At 42.6% G+C, this 19,462-nt stretch overlaps 1 protein-coding gene across 6 annotated transcripts in view; it reads left to right on the plus strand.

The window, feature by feature from the left end:
- The first annotated feature begins 12,017 nt into the window (after positions 1-12,017).
- REPS1 (RALBP1 associated Eps domain containing 1) overlaps positions 12,018-19,462 on the plus strand; it is an 85,678-nt gene continuing 78,233 nt past the window's right edge. For 5 of the 6 annotated variants that reach the window (XM_027601726.1, XM_027601729.1, XM_027601727.1 and 2 more), the window contains exon 1: positions 12,018-12,206. In XM_027601726.1, coding sequence (XP_027457527.1) covers positions 12,054-12,206 — 153 coding nt within the window. In that variant the 5' untranslated portion in view covers positions 12,018-12,053. The remainder of the gene's footprint in view (positions 12,207-19,462) is intronic. The other variant, XM_027601728.1, reaches the window with a different exon arrangement.

Below are 19,462 nucleotides of genomic sequence, written 5' to 3' on the forward strand. Positions count from 1 at the left end.
CAAATGGAGTAGCCCTCGTTGGGCTCCCAGAAAACAGGCAGCATTAACCACTACCATTTAGCCCAGTCAAGCCTTCAGATGACTGCACATAGATCACAAAAGCTAACTGCCTAGTCAAGCCCTCCCCAAATCTCTGACCCACAAAGTCATGTTATGTGTCACTCAAATTGGGAATAATATGTTATATGACAATAGATAATCAAGCCATCTGCCTAAGACCAGAGTCTCAGTTCTAAGAAACTCTAAGACTCTCCCCTCCCCCCACCATCATGCCCCCACCAAGTTTCTGTATGGACAAGTGGAACCAGTGGGAGGGCTGGTGAATGACAGAGGCCACCAATACAGAGACTTAATGATTAGAGTTAAAGGCTACAAGTGACTTTGTGATACCGGCCTAACGCCCTAAAAGGCCAGACTGGACCAGCTAACTCTGAGGATGCCTCCACATAGACTTGGGGACCAGGCCACACCAGCCACCTTGCAGGGGAACCAGAGGATAGCAGAGACTCCAGCTTGCAGATTTAAGGCCCCTTCTCTCTCACAGTTAGGAAATCATGTGAGCTATCTCCATCCCCTACCCTCATATACCCCTCCCATGACATCTGGGAGAAGAGCAGGGAAAAGGGGAAGAAACGCAAAGGGCTGAGCATTTAAGTGAAACACTGAACCACTTAAATGATTACACTTTATCAGAGAGAACCTGAGATACGATAACTGGCAAAATTAAGTTAAACTCTATGCTGCTACTGAGGAAGATTATATCCATTAGAGGAAATTAAAAAGCCACTTGTGTTTAAAATGTCTGATCCCACTATACTTACATACCTGTATAGAAATAATTATTTTTTAAAAAAGGTAAGTAGATTTGAAGCACTAAAGGCTTACTAGTTGTAACACTTGTTGAATGTTCCCAAATCACTAGATACAGGTTGGGTTCTCTCTATCTAGAGGGTTTATTTTATTTTTCAAAGATTTTATTCACTTGAGAGAAGGTGCGCGTGCACGAGCGCACAAGATAGAGAGAGAGCGTGCGTGGGCATAAGTGGGTGGGAGGGGCAGAGGGAGAGGGAGAAGCCTACTGGCCGCTGAGCAGAGAGCCTGAGGCGGAGCTGGATCCCAATGCTGAGCTGAAGGCAGATGCTTAATGTACTGAGCCACCCAGGTGCCCCCCAAAACAATCCAGATTTTAATTGATCATTTTTGCCATTGATAATAGCTGATAATAGTTGTTAAATACCAGTTGGATTACAACCTTTTATATTCATTCTTTCTTATTCTTACACTGGCCAACTAAATCATCCCGTTTTACAGAGGAAGACTCTGAGGGTGAGAGAAATTAAACCTGCCCTAGATTACAAGGCTAATAATTGCCAGAATCAGGGCTCAAACCCAGGTGTATTTGACCTCAAACTAGGACCACGGTGTTTCTATCGCAACTTGATACCTTCCTATTGTTATAGCCATTAAGATTTGTACTCATTTTACACATTTTTAGTTTTTAAGATTGCACAGAGATGACCTCTAAGCATCCTCAGAAAATGAAATATTGACAACAGTAAAGCATGGCATAGGGTTTAAATGGAAAAAAAATTTCACAAAGCAGAAACACTGTAGCCCTTAAGCACCATGAACAGTTATGGAATGCACGACACTGTAAAATATTTCCATGGTAGGGTGATGGAAGTTAACAGAAACTAAAAAAGGGTGTGGAAATAAAATAAAAGACGGATTATTTTGTTTTACTTTTGTTAAATTAATAGTTCAAAAAGTGATGTGTTTGGAGACGACCCCACCCAAGTGCAGAGTTTTTACTTTAGAAAATGCTACTAATGGGGGTGCCTGGGTGGCTCAGTCAGTTAAGAGTTAATTTCCGCTCTGGTCATAATATCAGCGTCCTTAGATCCAGCCCCTCTTTGGGCTCCAAGCTCAGTGCAGAGTCTGCTTAAGATTCTTTCTCTCCCTCTGCCTCTCCCTAAGCTCAGCTCTCTCTCTCTCAAATAAATAAGTAAATAAATCTTAAAAAAAAAGAAAAAGAAAATGCTACTCGTGGCAAGGAACATGTGTTTGGTATATTTCACAACTGCCTCTACATGCTCTAGTATTACAAAGAATAGGGAAAACCATTTTGATCTTTTCTATGCTAAAAATTCATAATATTGAGAAAACACTAAATTGAGAATGTTTACAAAAGAGACTGAGAGGGGAAAAGTGCCCTCCATAGAGTAAGTAATAAATATTTGTTCCGTTGATTTTTATTTAGAGAAAAGTGCTTTTTCATTTTTGGCTAATCTCGTCTGAGAATTCTATTTATATAAAGAATGGATTTATCTTTGCTGGGCTAACAATTTTGTATAGATTTCTATGCCTTTGCTTCTGATTAACCTCATGCTAATACGAAATCTTAAATTTATTTGACATTTTCTATCTTATTATGGAAACACTGCTTTACAGCTGCAACATCCAAAAAAATAATCATTTTATGATTCCCTTCTAGTTAGGTAATGAAAATAGATCCCATTGGTAATAAAGTACAAGATCGCCTTAAGTGGTTTCTGGAGGATGATACAGTTGTGTTTTTCCAATCTGTTAATCTGATTATATCATCTATATTGCTAGCTCCAAAAAAGGGAAAAGAAATAAGGTTCAAATTAAGTTAAGAGAAAAGGACAACTCTTTTTACAAATACAATCTTGAATGGAAAAGACTTGCTACAAAGGATTATAAAGAAATAGGCATACAATAGCAAATAAAGGGATGAATTATACATACACACACATATATAATATATATATAATATGTAGTAATGTATAATGCATCCATTCAATTGGTATACTTGAGTATATAAGTAGTAATGTGTACATATAATATAAGTACATCCATTCAATTGGTATACTTGAGTATATAAGTAGTAATGTGTACATATACGTATGTCTACGTATATATATATATATATACACATAACCCATCCCTTTATTTGATATTGTATGCTTGTATGCCTATCATTCTGTGTGTATTTTATTTTTAAAAAGATTTATTTATTTATTTTAGAGGGAGAGAGAGCATGAGCAGGAGGGGCAAAGGGAGAGAGAGAGAGAATCCCAAGCAGACTACACACTGAGCTCAGAGCCCAACACAGGGCTCAATCTCATGATCCTCCAATCATGACCCTGCAAATAACCACTTGAGCCAAAACCAAGAGTCATCTTAACCCACTGTGCCACCCAGGAGCCCACACTTTGTGTCTATTTTAAACAAATGGTGTCAGGAATATTCACCCAAATGTTAATAGAAGTTGCCTGCAGATGGCAGGATTCCAGGCAATTTTAATTTTTTTTCTTCATTCTGTCCTGAGTTATTTTTTTTCACAATAAGTGTGTATATTTTTACAAAAACAATAAGAGATTTTTCCAAAACAAAAAACCAGAAATTTTGATTACAGATAGTAAACTACTTTCCACTCCAGATTCTACATCAATCAAACAAGAAGCACTCACTGAATCAGCTGTGTGCCCAGCACATAGATGTGGTACCATGTTTGCTTCCAACCCCTGGTCTTTCTTCATGAGTTCCACAGCCAATTCAGCAGCAACATTTCTTAGCAAGTTACTATCCTCATGTCTTCCCAAAACATCATTTTTAGTTTTTATAGAAACAAAAACTGGGGCATCTGGGTGGCTCAGGAGGTTAAGAGTCTGCCTTTGGCTCATGTCGTGATCCTGGAGTCCCAGGATCGAGCCCCACATCAGGCTCTGTGTTCAGCTGGTGGAGAGTCTGCTTCTCCCTCTCCCTCTGCCCTCCCCCCAATGCACAAGAGCGCGCGTGCACATGCTCTCTCTCTCTCAAATAAATAAAATCTTAAAAAAAAGAAACGCCATCTTCCCATTTTCATAATTAATTTGCTTATGTAACATTTAATCCAATTATAACAATTACAATAATAAATACAACAGGTTGGTAAGCACTAATTAAAACTCAACTTACTTAATAGGAGCAGAAGTGTGTGGGTGTCTTAAGTTAGTTTCCCCAGGAAACACACTGAAATGAAGATTTGGGTACAGGAAGTTCATTGATAATTGTTGTCAGGAACAGCACACATACAGAAGTGAAGTGGAAAAAGCCCATAACTGGACAGAGGGAGATCTACAATGTGCTAACAGTAGAGGGGCCAGCCAGTTCCTGGAGGAGCTCTGGAGCTGAAATGGCTCTTCAAGTTGTCTCAAAACAATGCCAGGACCGGGGCGCCTGGCTGGCTCAGTCGTTAAGTGTCTGCCTTCTGCTCAGGTCATGATCCCGGGGTCCTGGGATCGAGTCCTGCATCGGCTCCTTGCTCAGCGGGGAGCCTGCTTCTCCCTCTCCCTCTGCCTGTTTGTGCGTGCTCTCTCTCTCTCCCTCAAATAAATAAATAAAATCTTTAAAAAAAAAAATAATGCAAGGACCTTTAGGCTCCTATATCCACTGACTAAAGTCCTGCCCCAGGACTCGGGGGTCACCTTAGGTGAGGAATCTTCCCTCTCCCAAGGGCCATTCCTGGCGAGGGATTCAGATGTGAGCCCCGGACTCCCCAACATTTCTAACAGTTGAAAGAACAGGGTCTCAGCCCTGTGGGGCAGTAAATCTGGGGAGCATGCCCCAGTAACCACCATAGTCCATACTGACACCACTCAATCAGTTTGCTTCATGTAATGTAATTCCCCATAGTGGAACAATTCTTATGGGTGTTGTTTCCCGTAAAGTTTTACAAGAGCAAAGTTAGTGGAGCAAACTCTATCTGCCACCATTGCAGCTCATTTCAAGGCCACATCTGATATTCTTTGTCTCCTCCCTACTTCTCATTCTAAATTCCTCTTGACCTCCACTAACACCTCTGCACCTCCAGGTGACTTACCTTGTTAAGGAGACACAGACCTTCATCCCTAAGTGGTCTGAGTCCCTTGTCACCATACCCTTCTCGGACCGTGGAAGTTACATTTGTCCATTTATCACTAAAACTGAACAGAAGAGTACCAGGAGATACCCCAGTGCTTCTGGGTATGAAACATGTTCTTTCCTACTTCAGTTGTGTAAAATACACACTGTTTTCTTCTGATTAGTAGGTTCAATTAACCTCCTAGTATGTTGATTCTTTTCTTTTCTACTAATCTATTGGCAGGAGGTGCCCTAAGTGACTGGACAGTATTTATAGCTCCAAGTTTGGTGGGACTCATAATAAGCCTCCTCGTGGAGGCACTCCCCTTTTTTTTTTTTTTTTTTAAAGATTTATTTATTTATTTTGAGAGAGTGAGAATGAGAGAGAGAGAGAGAGAGTACATGAGAGGGGGGAGGGTTAGAGGGAGAAGCAGGCTCCTCGCTGAGCAGGGAGCCCGATGCGGGACTCGATCCCGGGACTCCAGGATCATGACCTGAGCCGAAGGCAGTCGCTTAACCAACTGAGCCACCCAGGCGCCCGAGGCACTCCCCTTTGAGAACCAGGACCTCCAGATGCTCAAAACCTAGAATTGAGAGGATGGGAAGTGCAAACTCCCCCAAGTAGGTTGCTGAGGGCAAAGGAAATGGGGGCCAGTTTGACTTCTACCCTTTGGTGTCATATCCTACGTAATCAGGCTACCTTCTGGAGATGTGGTAGTATAACAGGCCGTTAATTTAGTGTGCATACTGTGTCCTGGAGTACAAGGTTCCATATTTACAGAGTATCATCTCCAAGCTGACACATCAACTGCCCTTCAAAAGGCCATTCTATACTCTTTGACATCAGCAGCTTCTGGATGATGTGGTGTGTGAGGAGTCCAGTGGATCCAATAGTAATGCACTTGTATTACTGCGAAGTGAGTCTCAGTCTGAAGTGATGTTACATAGATTTTAGGTTGGTGATAAAAATGCTTAGACTCTCAGATAGCATTGCCAGCTGAGGCTCTGTAGACAGAAAAGCAAATTTATGGCCAGAATATGTTTGATTCTGGTAAAGATCAATCAGCTTGTCACCAAGTGTCTGATTCGTCTCCCCTGAGGAATGATGCTGCATCAGAAGCGGAACTTGGTGCTGAGCTGACACCAAGCTGAGCTGAGCTAAACTCAACTCTTGCTGGCAGGTGGACATTTGACCTTGGTAAGTGGAAACCCATCACGTGGGGCCCATGCATGCCTTCCATTGCTGCCGGAGTAGCTATTCGGTTCCTGAGCCAGTGTGGCAACACCAGGGTGGCTGCTTGCAGACATCACCTGGCATCAACTAGCCAGGCCATCTTGTCCACTGGGGTGTCATGTGCCTCCTCCATAGTGGATGTTTTCTGGTGGGTGTCAGCACAAAATACAAAGATATTCACACTTCATGCCCCTTCCATAGGTTCAACCACATGCTTTTCCCTTAGACCGCCTCCTTCCTGATCTTCCAAACTGCTTTCTTCCATGTCCCTGCCCTATCAGCCTAACCATTTGCCACACTTCATGGGTTTAATGTATATTCTTATCTTGGGCAATCTCTCTTATACGAAGTTAATGACCAGGTGCACTAAATGAAACTCTCTCCAATGGATTTCCCCTCACTAATGTCTTTTACGATCACCCCTGAGTTGGACTAACAATCCTATTCTGTAAAAAATAAAAAGGCAAGCCACAGACTGTAGAAAATACCGGCAAATCATGTATCTGACTAAGGCTTGTATCAAAAATGTACAAAGAATTTTCAAAACTCGACAATAAGAAAACAAACAACCCAATAAAAAACGGGAAAAGTCTTAAATAGACACTTCACTAGAGAAGATATTTAGATGGCAAATATGCACATGAAAAATGCTCAATATCATTCATCACTGGGGAAATGCAACTTAAAATCATAGTGAGAAACCACTATGCACTCATTAGAATGATGTGAGAATGGTTTGTGAGGATACAGAGAAACTAAAATCTGTACATTGTTCGTGGGAAGGCAAAGTAGCATAGCCATTTTGGAAAAGAGTTGGGCATTTTTTAAAGTTAAACATAGGGGCGCCTGGGTGGCTCAGTCATTAAGCGTCTGCCTTCGGCTCAGGTCATGATTCCAGGGTCCTGGGATAGAGCCCCACATCGGGCTCCCTGCTCAGGGGGAAGCCTGCTTCTCCCTCTCCCACTCCCCCTGCTTGTGTTCCCTCTCTCGCTGTGTCCCTCTCTGTCAAATAAATAAATAAAAATTAAAAAAATAAAGTTAAACATATACTTACCATATGACCCAACAATTCCACTCCCAGATATTTACCCAAGAAGAAAATGAAGACTTAAGTTTGCACAAAAAATTTACATACATGTTCACAGCATCTTTATTAATAATCACCTAAGATTGGAAACACCCAAATGTCCTTCACTTGGTGAATAGATGAACAAACTATAATTATTCATACAACAGAATATTATTTAGCAATTAAAAAAAATGAACCATTATAGAAGCAAGAACATGGAAGAATCTCAAATGCATTATGTGAAAAAATCAGATTCAAAAGGCTACCCACCACATAATACCATATAGGACATTCTGGAAGAGGCAAAAGTGTAGAAGCAGAAAACAAATGAGTGGTTGCCAGGGACTGAGGGTGGAGGCAGAGGTGAGTAAAAAGGGGCAGCATAAAGGAATTTTGGGGGGATCACAGAGTGGCCCTGCATCTTGATGTTGGTGGTGGGTCACGACTCTATGCATTTGTCAAAACTCATAGAACTGTATACCAGAAACAATGGATTTTATTGTACACAGTTTATTTTAAAAGCCTAGAGATTTGGGGGCGCCTGGGTGGCTCAGTCGTTAAGCATCTGCCTTCGGCTCAGGTCATAATCCCAGGGTCCTGGGATCAAGCCCAACATCAGGTTCCCTGCTCGGCGGGAAGCCTGCTTCTCCCTCTCCCACTCCCCCTGCTTGTGTTCCCTCTCTCGCTGTGTCTCTCTCTGTCAAATAAATAAATAAAATCTTTAAAAAAAAATAAAAGCCTAGAGATTTCCAGTTAAATATCAGTTGATGCATTTGCTGGCAATAATCAACTATTTGATCTTTCCCTGAATTCTTTGAATTTATAGCTATATAATATAGACCATCTGTTTTAAAATAGCTTTCTCATGATGTCACTTTTTAAAATTGATATGTCTAGAAATGTATACTAGGAAAAAAAATTAGACTTGACCTCAAAGAGCATGTGTTAAATTGTATTTTTTTTTTCCCTTTCATACCTGGAAACACACATTTAAGGGACATATATAGAGAAAAATCTCTTTCATTTGTGAAACTGTCAAACTCTCCAGCACCAAACCCACCCAGAATACAGCAGGGGGCTGAGAACACAGCCTCCCCCAGAGCAGGTCCCCCTGTGTTTATGAGTGCCTGACTCCGTGGGGAGTACTTATTTGGAGGGACTCTCACACAACCACTGGGCTCCTCACAAGGTGAATGATGTTAGGACTCCTTCACGAGCCTGGGGAGTGGGTCTGGGGCTGAGACACTAGTTGCTGGCAATAGGGCCCATTTCGTTGCTTCTTGCTAAACCCTTATGGGTGGGGGCTTGACCTTGTTGTTCATGGGGTACAGGTGCCTTTTTGTCCTCTACTTGTTCTTGCTCATCAACAGGAAAATTCCCACTCTGTATCCTATTACATTAGGAAGGCCTCACAGAGCAATGGGACCATAGAAAGAGTCCTTCTCAACATCCCATAACTCCCATGTTGTGGCCAATTCAAGGTTAGCATTTGGCAAGGGTCAGGGGGAAGGGCAATGCATGAGGGAATCCAGGGCGCTAGCTGGGTGTCCTTGACGTGACATGACTATGAGGTCCCTAGATGGATGATCTCAAGGACAAGATCATGCAGTTTGTTTTACACTGGTCCAAGATGCTCAAAGTATACCTCGAATGCATGAAGTATGTGTTGGGATCAGGGGGGAAGAACCTGCAGGTGATAAGGACCAGGTTTATTCAAGGAACAGGAAGTGAGAGTAAAAGAAGAGCACCTTATGGACTGAGAAGGAAATCTTAGAATCCCAGAACTTGGAAGGGAAACAATCCTGTAAGTATTTTAGGTTGCTAAAGAGGAGTAGGGTTGGAGGTTGCTGGAGTTAAGGGAGCCAAATTAGGAGATTAGGGTACTGATAGGCTCATCACATCATTAGTTCATTTGTTCATTCATTCATACAACAAATAGTTCTTGGTGAGCATTTGTGCCAGATATTAGGCGTTGGAACCACAGCAATGAGCAAATATTTTCTTGTAAATACAGGGATGGTAGTTGGGGAGACTTAATAAGCAAGTAAGAAAAGCTCTGTAAGACAGCGATTTCAGAGTTGAGATTTCCTGGATTTTGAATCCCAGATCCAGGCACTTAATAACAATGTGACTTATGAGTTATTTAACTGATTTGTGCCTCAGTTTCCTCATTTGTCCAATAAAAATACTAAGTGCCTACTTCATAGGCTCGTTGTGATTAATGTAATTAGCGTGAAGTTTTAGAACAGTGCCTGAAACATAGTAAGCACTCAATAACTATTAGATATTAAAAATGTAAACAGATGTATACTTTAATGTCAGGTAGTGAAAAGGACTATAAAGAAAAATAATTCAGAGAGGGGGATAGAGCATGGTGGTAGGGCTGTTTTGGATCAGGTGTTGAGAGGAAGTTCTCTCTGGAGAAGAGACATATGAACAAGGACCTCAATGGTGTGAGAGAACAAGCTACACAAAGGTCTGTGGGAAGAGTATTTCAGGTAGCAGGAACAAAGGCCCTGGGGCAGGAAAGACCTTAAAGGCCTAGGAAAGGTGGTGGAGAAAAATATGCTGAAGACTTTTTTTTTTTTTAAGATTTTATTAATTTATTTGGGGCGGCAGAGGGAGAGGGAGAAGCAGACTCCCCGCTGAGCAGGTAGCCTGATGCCAGGCTTGATTCTGGGACTCCGAGATCATGACCTGAGCCAAAGGCAGCCGCTTAACCGATTGCACTACTCAGGCCCTCTGCTGAGGACAGTTGTGATCCAATCCCTACTGCATTGTGCTCCTCCTATCTACACCTTTGGAAGACAAACCGTCTGTGAGGGTCTGGTTACCTACAGCAGATCCTCTGTACAGGTATGTGAGATGTCTGTGTGACAAATTGAAAGTTTTAGAGATAGGGCAACTTCAGCTTAATGGCATGTCATATATATATATATATATACCTAAAATGCTACTGGTCAAGGTAGAAAGTATTTACAGCTCCATGGTCATATGTCTCTGTGTGTGTATCTATCTATCTATATTTTAAACAAAGGTAAAAAGTTATTTAAATTAAAATATTTTAAATAAAGGTAATAAAGGTAATAAATTCCTGTAACTATGTATTAACATCCCATTAACACCTGGAGTAAAAGGAGTAAAATGAGTAAAGATTGACACTAGTGGCACAAATAAGACTATAAATAGTTTCATGTGAATTAAGATTTTTGTCTCCAAATGAGACAGGGCAGGTTTTGCTGCCAAAGTGCTGCAAAAAAAAAAAAAAAAAAAAAAAGAAAGAAAGAAAAAATTGGGGGTTTTCAGTGCTTTTTGATTCTGGAATTACAAGTAAAGGATTGGGAACCTGTAATGATTTCCTCTCATGGGCCATTTATAGGATCAGAACTCTAGGGAGCAACAGGCAGAAGACAAAATAAAAACCAAAATGGAAAAATCTGTGTCACAAACAACCTTAGCCACTGTTTTTGAAATATTTCCTATTTGCTAAGTATAAACTCTTCAGATATTCTACTTGAGCCATCTTACACCTCTCCTCTCTCAGGTAGGTGCCGATCAGAAGAGTGCATGATTTTTGTAAAGGAGGAAATTAAGAGTGGCAAGGAGCCCTGGAGGTCAGCCCAGGGCCTACACAGGGTTACAAAGTTGATCGTATATATTTATGGTGCTATGTTCCCGGTGACCAGGACAACCTTGTACATAGAAGAAAACTTTGCCAGTTTTTCCCCTCTATTCAGCAAATTTTGTTTCTTAGGTAAACATGTTTTGGAACAAGAGCGGGAGTTAAGCCTCAATGTTAGTGTCAGTATGAGAGTTCCCAGATAGACTGAATCTTCATAGCTCTTTGGAGCACTTAGAAATACTGCATTTATCCTCAGTAACATCTGACATCTAGAAGGTACAAACAGATAACAATTGTAATAACCTGAACAATGTTCCCCTTTCAATGAATGTTTATTAAACCTCTAGTGTCAGAAGCTTTGAAACAATCTAAACAGCAAGGGACGTGTTAAGTTGTCTTGGTGTTAAAATGAGCTGCTGCTGTGGACCCCTAGTTCTCACGAACGCGGGGTCCCAGCTCCTCCTCCCGGGGCTAGGCGTCGCTCGGCCCTCCGCCGCGGGGCTCCGGCCACCAGGGGGCGCTGCGGCCCCCTCTCCCGGGAGCGGCCGAGCCAGCCCGGTGGGTGTTTCTCTCCCTCTCGCGCTCTCTCCTCCCGGCCTCACATCCGGGTCTGGAGCGCGGCCGCCGCTGTCAGTGTTGGTGCGGGCGCGTCGGGGGCCGGGCCGGGGCGCAGTAAATGGCGGCGGAGGGAGGCGGAGCGGCGGCCACGCTCAGCTCAGAGCCCCCGAAACTTTAGACGCGAAGCCCCACAACTTTCCGGGAAGTGCCGCCGCTCCGGGGGCGTGGACGGAAGGGGAAGCCGAGGCGGGAAGTCTGGGGGGAAGCGGCGGGGAGCCGGGGAGACTCGAACCCGCGGCGGGGGCGGTGGCAGAGTCCGCCCGTGCCTCGCGCCGCCGCGGCCCCCGCCTCCTTCCCCACGCCCTCCCCTCGGCCGCGGAGCAGGAGCCGGAGCCGGAGCCGGAGCCGCGCGCCGAGCCGAGCCCGGGACTGCGCGGGGCCTCGCAGGCGGCGGCGCGCCGAGCCCAGCCGGGCCCCCTCCTCGCGACCTCCGGGCCCTGTTGCTCGGGCGTCCCCCGCGCGCGTGAGGCCGAGGTTGGGGCTCCCCGCGGCTTCGCGGGGCGAGGAGGAAGCCGGGTCGCGCGCAGCCCCCGCCGTCCCGGGGTCGTGGGGCCAGGTCCCGGGTCTTGCATGCGGGGCGGGGCGGCCGTGAGCCGGAGGCGAAGATGGAAGGCTTAACGCTGAGCGATGCGGAGCAGAAATACTACTCGGATCTCTTCTCCTACTGCGACATCGAGAGCACCAAGAAGGTGGCGGCCAACGGGCGGGTGCTGGAGCTATTCCGGGCCGCGCAGCTGCCCAACGACGTGGTCCTTCAGGTAACGCCGCCGCCCTCGCCTCTGGACGCGTCCCGGGCTCTACCGGACGCCGACCGGTCGCTTCCTGGCGGCTCCGGCCTCTGGCCGCCCGTCTCGGGGGGTGGGGGGTGGGCGCCGTTTCCAGCAGCGCCGGCGGTGGGCTCGTGCCCCCGGGCTGGGGCCGCAGGTGCTCGGGCGGCCCGGACTCGCGCCGCGGTCGAGGGGGAGGGGTCGCTGTTAGAGGACAAAAGTCATGCAGGGATACGGTGGGGGTTGGGGGCGGAGGTCTGTGTATTAATCTCTGAAGAGCCTGAGTCCAGTATCTCTCGGCTGCGCCTCAGAATCTGTTTTTCAGTACTGGAAGAGCAACTTCAGATGAAGGATCTTGGATTGTGACCATGTCTTTGAATCCCAGATCCTGGTATATAACATAACTCTTCGGATCCTGCAGGGTAGTAAAGTTGTCGGTATAGGTAAAAAGACGCCACAAAGTGGGTTTTGTAGGAGTGGAAGAAGCAGTTTTCTTAAAGAAGCTTGAATTCTTGGGGAGATCAAACATTTGAATTTATAGCTAGTAGTTTGCAAGTAGATATGTATGGAAAGAACTTGTAATCAACTACAGAACCTGTGGCTGATGTAAACTGGACAGTTTTCGATTGCCATTCGGTAACATTTGGTGGGACTTGTGGGTTCGGGTTGGGAGGTAAGTACTGAGTAGCTGGAAGTCAAACCTCAGGTCTGTAGCACTAGAGGAGCCCGCCGAGTAAATTTTAAGCTTTCTCTATCACATCTGTTTTTAAAATAGGTTTCCTAGAAGTTCTTATCTAATGTATGTGGTGAACATTATTGGTACTCTGTTTAATGACTCAGAGTTGCTAGTCTGTCTAAACAATGTATCAGGAGCAGGTTTTAAGCTTTCATCTTTATGACGATCCAAGCTACTTGCCCACATCTCCAAAACTTAAAGCCATATGCATGGGTATAACGAAGTATACTGCAGAGAGCACTGAATCAGGAGTTTTGAGGCCTGGGTCTTTGACCCCATTCTGTTGTTCACTAGCAGTGGGACTTTGGCCCAGGCACTTCCACTCTTCAAGTGTAAATGTGCTCATCTAAAAAATGAGAGTCAGGTTCTTCTAACAAAAATTCTGGAAGTATAAAAACGTCCACAAAGGTCTCTGTTTTAGAAGTTGCCTGTGCATTAGCCATGACTAAGTTGAACGAGTTCTGTCTTTTTGCATAATCTTGTGTGTTTTATATTGCTTTTTAAAAAATCTTGGGAGGAAAAGTTGGGTGTCTTAGATGCGAAGAGCTAGGAGTCTCAAATTCGTGCTGTTGTAAAGGGACAAAAATATTTTAGGCTTTGCTGGCCACAGTGTCTCTCCAATATTCTTTGTTTTTGTTTTTGCAACCCTTTAAAAATGTAAAAACCGTTCTTAGCTCAGGGTCATATGAAACAGGGCCTATAGTTTGCTGACCCTGGCTAAGGAATGGTGGTGGCAGCGTGGGGTCCCATGCTCACCTCATATGGCTTTGGAGTTAGACTTTTAGAGGTCTGGTCACAACATGCTCATTAATGCTATTGCCCCTTTTTGTAGCAATAGCAAACATACTTTCAAGTCATTTAGGAACTAAAATTAAGGCAGAACTTCCCAAGTTTTATTTCGGTTTATGTCTTTTGGGGTGGGTGGAGATGAAATAAACTGACTTTCGTATTTTTTTTCTTTTGGTGCCGGAAGACTTTTGGACTTTTAGTGTATTTTTTAGGATAGACAAATGAGCATTAATTAACCTTTGCTTGAAATATGTTTAATCAAATTATTTTTCCATTTTGCTCAGTTTTATTAACATTCAAAAATAAATTTCGGTTGCCTTTCAGTATAAAGAAAGGGCTTAAATGGCATAAATATTCAGGATTCAGTTACAAGTTAGAAGCTGTAGGAGCTCTCTGAAGCAGAACTCTTATAGTAATATGTACTAAATAGTATTTTGGATATCTTGAAGGCAGTTTACTTAAAAATCGGTCTAAGACATAAAATGTGAGACAAAAAGGGACTACGGATTTAGTTCTCTTAAGAGAGTTTGGGATTGTCTGAAAACACAACCGCCTGTTACTTTCTAAGTGGGAAACATTTGGGTCAACTCGAGTATATTGAGTTAGCTACTTAACTGGCATAGGCATTTTGCAGGGCATGGAAAGAGGAATAAGAATCTCTCCAGGACCTTATAAACTACAGGGATACACATGCATAACATGAAGTACCATGTCAATGTGTAGGAGAGGTACAAAGGAGGTATGATCAGGAAAGTCTCCTTGACTTAATTGAGATGGACTTTAAATTAGTATGGAGGGAGGGCAGTGAGATGGAGGACTTTCCGACAGAAGAAAAAGACATGACAAAAGGTGGACCGTGTAGGAGCCTTTTCAAGGAGTAGCAGATAGTTAGGTTTTGCTGAAGCTGGAGTATGTCTTGGGGACAATGGAACATAGAGTTAGAAAGAGACCACATTATATTAAGAAAGACCCTAAAGAACACACAGATTTCATATTTCAGTAGTCAGTGGAGACTCATTGTTGGTTTTTGACCTAGAGTGAGGAAGAGGAGAGTTGGGGGGAGGCTAGTGCGGTGGTCTGGAACAGATGCTGGGTAATGGACATCCAAACCAGGATGACAGCTGTAGAATAGGAAACAGATCTGGATGAACAGGTCTGAGTTACTGAAGGGCTGCTGGGTAGACACTATGTGAGGTGCTTTGTTGGATAATGTTTAATTGAGGCCAGATTATCAAGGCTGGGTGGAGAGCTTTGAACTAATTGTAAAGGTAACAGGGAGGTGTAGTTTTAAGAGAAATGACTCATAAAAGCTGTGCTTTTACAAGACCTTTGGGAGAGCAGTGCAACAGGAGTTAGAGGGAAGAAGCTGGAGATGAATTTGGGGACCCATTCTCTCTTGCATGTATGAAGTGGTGAGGAACTGGGTCATGGTGCTCAGATGCAAGAGTGGGGGGACATTGTGTGGGAAGGATGATTTTGCCTCCCTGGGGGCGTTTGGCACTGTCTGGAGACCTTTTTGGTTGTCATAACTTGCAGGGAAGGAGTAGTTCTGCTGGCATCTAGGGGAGAGAGGCCAGTGATGCCGCTAAACATCCTGCAATGCACAGGACAGCCCCTACAACAAAGATTTATCTGGGTCCAAATGTCAGCTAATGGTGCTGAGATTGAGAAATCCTCACCGGACTCTGGCGGTAACAGCAGGACCAAAAATGAGGCTAGAAATTATGAAGGTAGACTGGATGGGCCTGGGTTACCTGGTGATATTTACACGAGAGAAGAATAGAGGCAAGGATTGGTCTCTGTTGGACACCACTCACCACTTAGAAAAGGGGCAGGAAGAGAGCCCAAGTTTAAAGAAAGATACTGGTGAGTTTGATTTCTGGCATTTTGAGATGGTAGTGGAAGTCTCTAGGAGATAGTTGGAAACTCATGGACATTTATCCACACCGAGTACTTATTATGACAGTGAAATTCAGTTATTTGGGTCTCTTCCACTGCCTTTCTCACCTAAGTATCTCAGGGGTAGGGGACGGCCAGCTTCTTAGACTGGGAGCGTGCATGTACAAATCAGGGCTTTGACTGATGTAGTAGTTTTCAGCATTTGTTAATGAAAGTCATGAGAAGGCTGAGTCATCTGGGGGAATGAGTAGAGAGAACAAAGAACAGAGGGCCCAGAACTGAAGGAGGAAGGAGCTGGTATTTATTGAGTGCGTGTTATGTTCCTTTTACTGGGCAAGTCATCTTCATGCAAGAACTCATTTGATTCTTACAAGAACCCGGTGAAATGGGTGTTATTTTTATTTATTAACTAGGAATGTGATAGGCAGAGAAGTTAAATAATTTGTTAGTGAATAAAGCATCTCTCCTTTACCATTATTCTTTGCTACCTTTCAGCTTTTTCTTACTTTCACTCTTCATATGATTGGTTTGCCCATAGTTCTTCTGAAGAATAGACATTTAAGATTGTTTGATTTTGAGTTATGTATGGATTTCCTTCTTTGCATAGTGAATAGTTTTATGTATGATGCTGCCTTGAGACACAGCCACTTAAGAGAAATAGGAAGATTCTTGTAGTTGATATCCTGTGCACACAGAGACACAGTTTATATTACAACTGTCAGACAGACATCTTAAAGTGTATTCATTACACTGGTTTTGGAATGGTAGAGTAAGACTTGTGCTGAGTTTAAGGGTTTGTTTTTGGAGACAGTGTGTCAGTAAAAGTGAATGAGCTAAAGCTTTATGAAGCATACTTCACAACAGAGAGGAACAGGACTGGGTGGAGAAAAATTTGGTTCGTAGGATTTAATCATGAGAAACTTTGCTCTTTGCTGAGCAAAAAATAAATATTTATTGGCTTAAAAATCAGAAGTAATTTTTTTTTAAGATTACGGAAGGTATGCTACTACACTAATGATTATGTTTTCTTAGCTTTTACTTAAAGCCTCTATTTTGGGAAATGTTTAAAACTTCAGATAGACTTTGAGTGCATAATAGCTTGATAAAAGGTTCTAGTACTAACAGCTCTTTCATTGAAGGTTATAACCAATGTGCCCTATTCACCCCTAAAAGCTTGAATCTGTTAGGTCATTGGTGTTGAACAACATCTCAGTAGAATATTTGAATAACAAGTTAATTTAATGGGTGAAAAATGACAACAATGAAATATAAACCATTTTGTCTTTCTCTTGAAATTTGTTCAATTATAATCTACTCATTAGTGATAATATTAAAATAGGGAAGCAGAGCCTCATTTGTTCTTTGAAAGTTATAAATTTAATACAAGTAAGTGTCAGCTTTGTTATTCTGGAGTAGTGATTTCTTTTTTATTTGTCATTTCTGAATCACTAAAATAATTACGACAAACTACAAAACTAATCTTGCCTTAATCAAACACTTTCTATACACAATTGAAAAACATCATAGTGTTTGTGAGAGAAGTCATACTTAATGGCTTTCATATTTACTTTTTAAATTTCTTTTTCCTATATCATATCATACTAGTTTTAGTCTTTTCTTTTTCTTTTTAAATTAATAGCCCAGAATTAGAGTCTTAGTATTTGGGGAACTCATGCTCAGCATTTTGATGGAGCTGTAAGAGAGAGGCTGGTAATAAGGAGCACTAAACATGGGAGGCAAGTTTCAGTCCTGTCTTTAGCTAGCCTTTTGACCTTGAACAGATCACCTAATGTCTTGGATTTTTGTTCTCCCAGCCTGAAGTGATTGGATTGGGTTTTTCAAATAAAGGTGTTAAAGTGTCCAAATGGCCCCTCTAGCCAGCCACACTTAAGAACATAGCACAGTCTTGAAATTAGTTGCTTCACAATTTTAACACATTGATTTTGTAACATTCTTTTGGAGATTGGAAGAGAATTTCAGCCTGGAATGCTGAGGTAACTATACACATACACACACACATGCAGGAACTAATGAAAGGACTGTAAGGTCCGTGGTTCCTAATTCTTCAGATATTTGGCCAGTGAAAATTTGAAATGGGTGATTGGCATTTCTCATCTTTTCCTTCATATATGTTTCATTTTCTGTAGCCTTTCCTGTGATAGATATATCTTTATTCATCTTTTCCCTCCTTTACTTCTATATAAAGAATCTCTGTCTGATGGGTTGCATATATAGGCATGACATAAAAGTCAGGATGTAATAAGAACTTTGGCTCAGAAATCTTTTTTTAAGTTCATACCATCCACTAAGTTTCACTGAGATTTAGTAAATTACAGGACTTAGGCCTCTAAAAACTACTATATAAAAGAACTATATTTTAAGATTTTATTTATTTGAGAGAGCGAGAGAGAGAACACGAGCAGTGGGGAAAGACAGAGGGAGAGGGAGAAGCAGACTCCCCGCTGCACAGGGAGCCTGATGAGGGGCTCGATCCTGGGAATCCAGGATCATGACCTGAGCCGAAGGCAGACACTTAACTGAGTGAGCCACCCAGGCACCCCCCAAAATACTGTATCTTTTCTTCATTTTGTTTCAAGAACTAACTTTATGTTGAACTTGAGTCTACCTTGTTAAATGATGAAGCCAGAATTTATTGGATTATGTATCTTCTAACTCTTTTGGATTGCAGTTTCCTTTGAAATTCTGGTGCACATACTAGACATCTGCCTAGAAAACACAGTTCACAAAATTGTGCATATAATTTGAGGTTGCTAGCCTTCCTCCAATTTAGTCAGGCTCATCCCATGGACCTCTACATTAAGAAAGTTTTGGGGAAGAGCAGACCTGTGAAGTGCTAAACATAATGTCTTTCTTAAGTTAGTTTTGTATATTTTATGAATACTTCTTGATGGCTACTATCTGTATTCAGGCAAGTATGTGTATATATGTATGTGTGTGTGTGTGTGTGTGTGTGTGTGGTAAAAAAATCAGAAATCTTTCCTGCCTTCATAGATTATGTTAATGTTAAGAAGGAAAAGAACTGTGTACAGTTAATAGAGAATCATTGCAGACTCCAAGGACCTACTTAGTTGTAAGGAAAGGTTCCTCTGAGGAGACATGGACAGAGATAAGGGAGCGAGAATGAGATGTTTCACAAGGAGGGAAAGCATGTGAAGGGCCTGAAGCTTGAAGAGCTTAATGTGTTTGAGGAAATGAAAAGCTGGAGCACCTTGTTGGGGGGATGGACATGGTAGGGACCACATACTGCAGGACCTTGTACATAGCAATAAGGAGTTTGCATTTGAAAAAATGGACAGTTTTTGGTAAGGGAATAGCATCATCTGAATTACGTTTTTTAAAGATTACCCTGCCGTGTAGAGAAGAGAGTACCAGGGCAGACAGAAACAGATTGGCCAGGGGATATGCAGTAGCTCAGAGAGGAGATAATAATGGCTTAGATTAATGAGGTGGCGGTGGGATTGAGAGGAGTGAACCTAGTTGAGATATTTTGAGGCAACAAAAATGGGAGGACATGATAATGGATTGGATACAGAACCTAAGGGAGAAGGGAGAACCAGAGATATTGCTGGAAGTCACCATTATTGGATGGCGGAAGAGGTTTTGTTTTTGTTTTTGTTTTTGTCAGTCATAGGTTCTCAGAATCCTGTAAGATTGTCAGGTAGGCCTCTACCAGGGAGGATCAAAGATACTTGGCTTAGAGGTGTCCGTTTCAAGATTATCAGTGTTATTAGTGATACTTAAAAGCCATGAAAACAGATGAAATTAGGGAGGAAGAGAAGGAAGAGACTATAGAGAGGAAAGA

Source organism: Zalophus californianus, chromosome 7, assembly GCF_009762305.2.
Source record: "Zalophus californianus isolate mZalCal1 chromosome 7, mZalCal1.pri.v2, whole genome shotgun sequence".
Classification (NCBI taxonomy): domain Eukaryota; kingdom Metazoa; phylum Chordata; class Mammalia; order Carnivora; family Otariidae; genus Zalophus; species Zalophus californianus.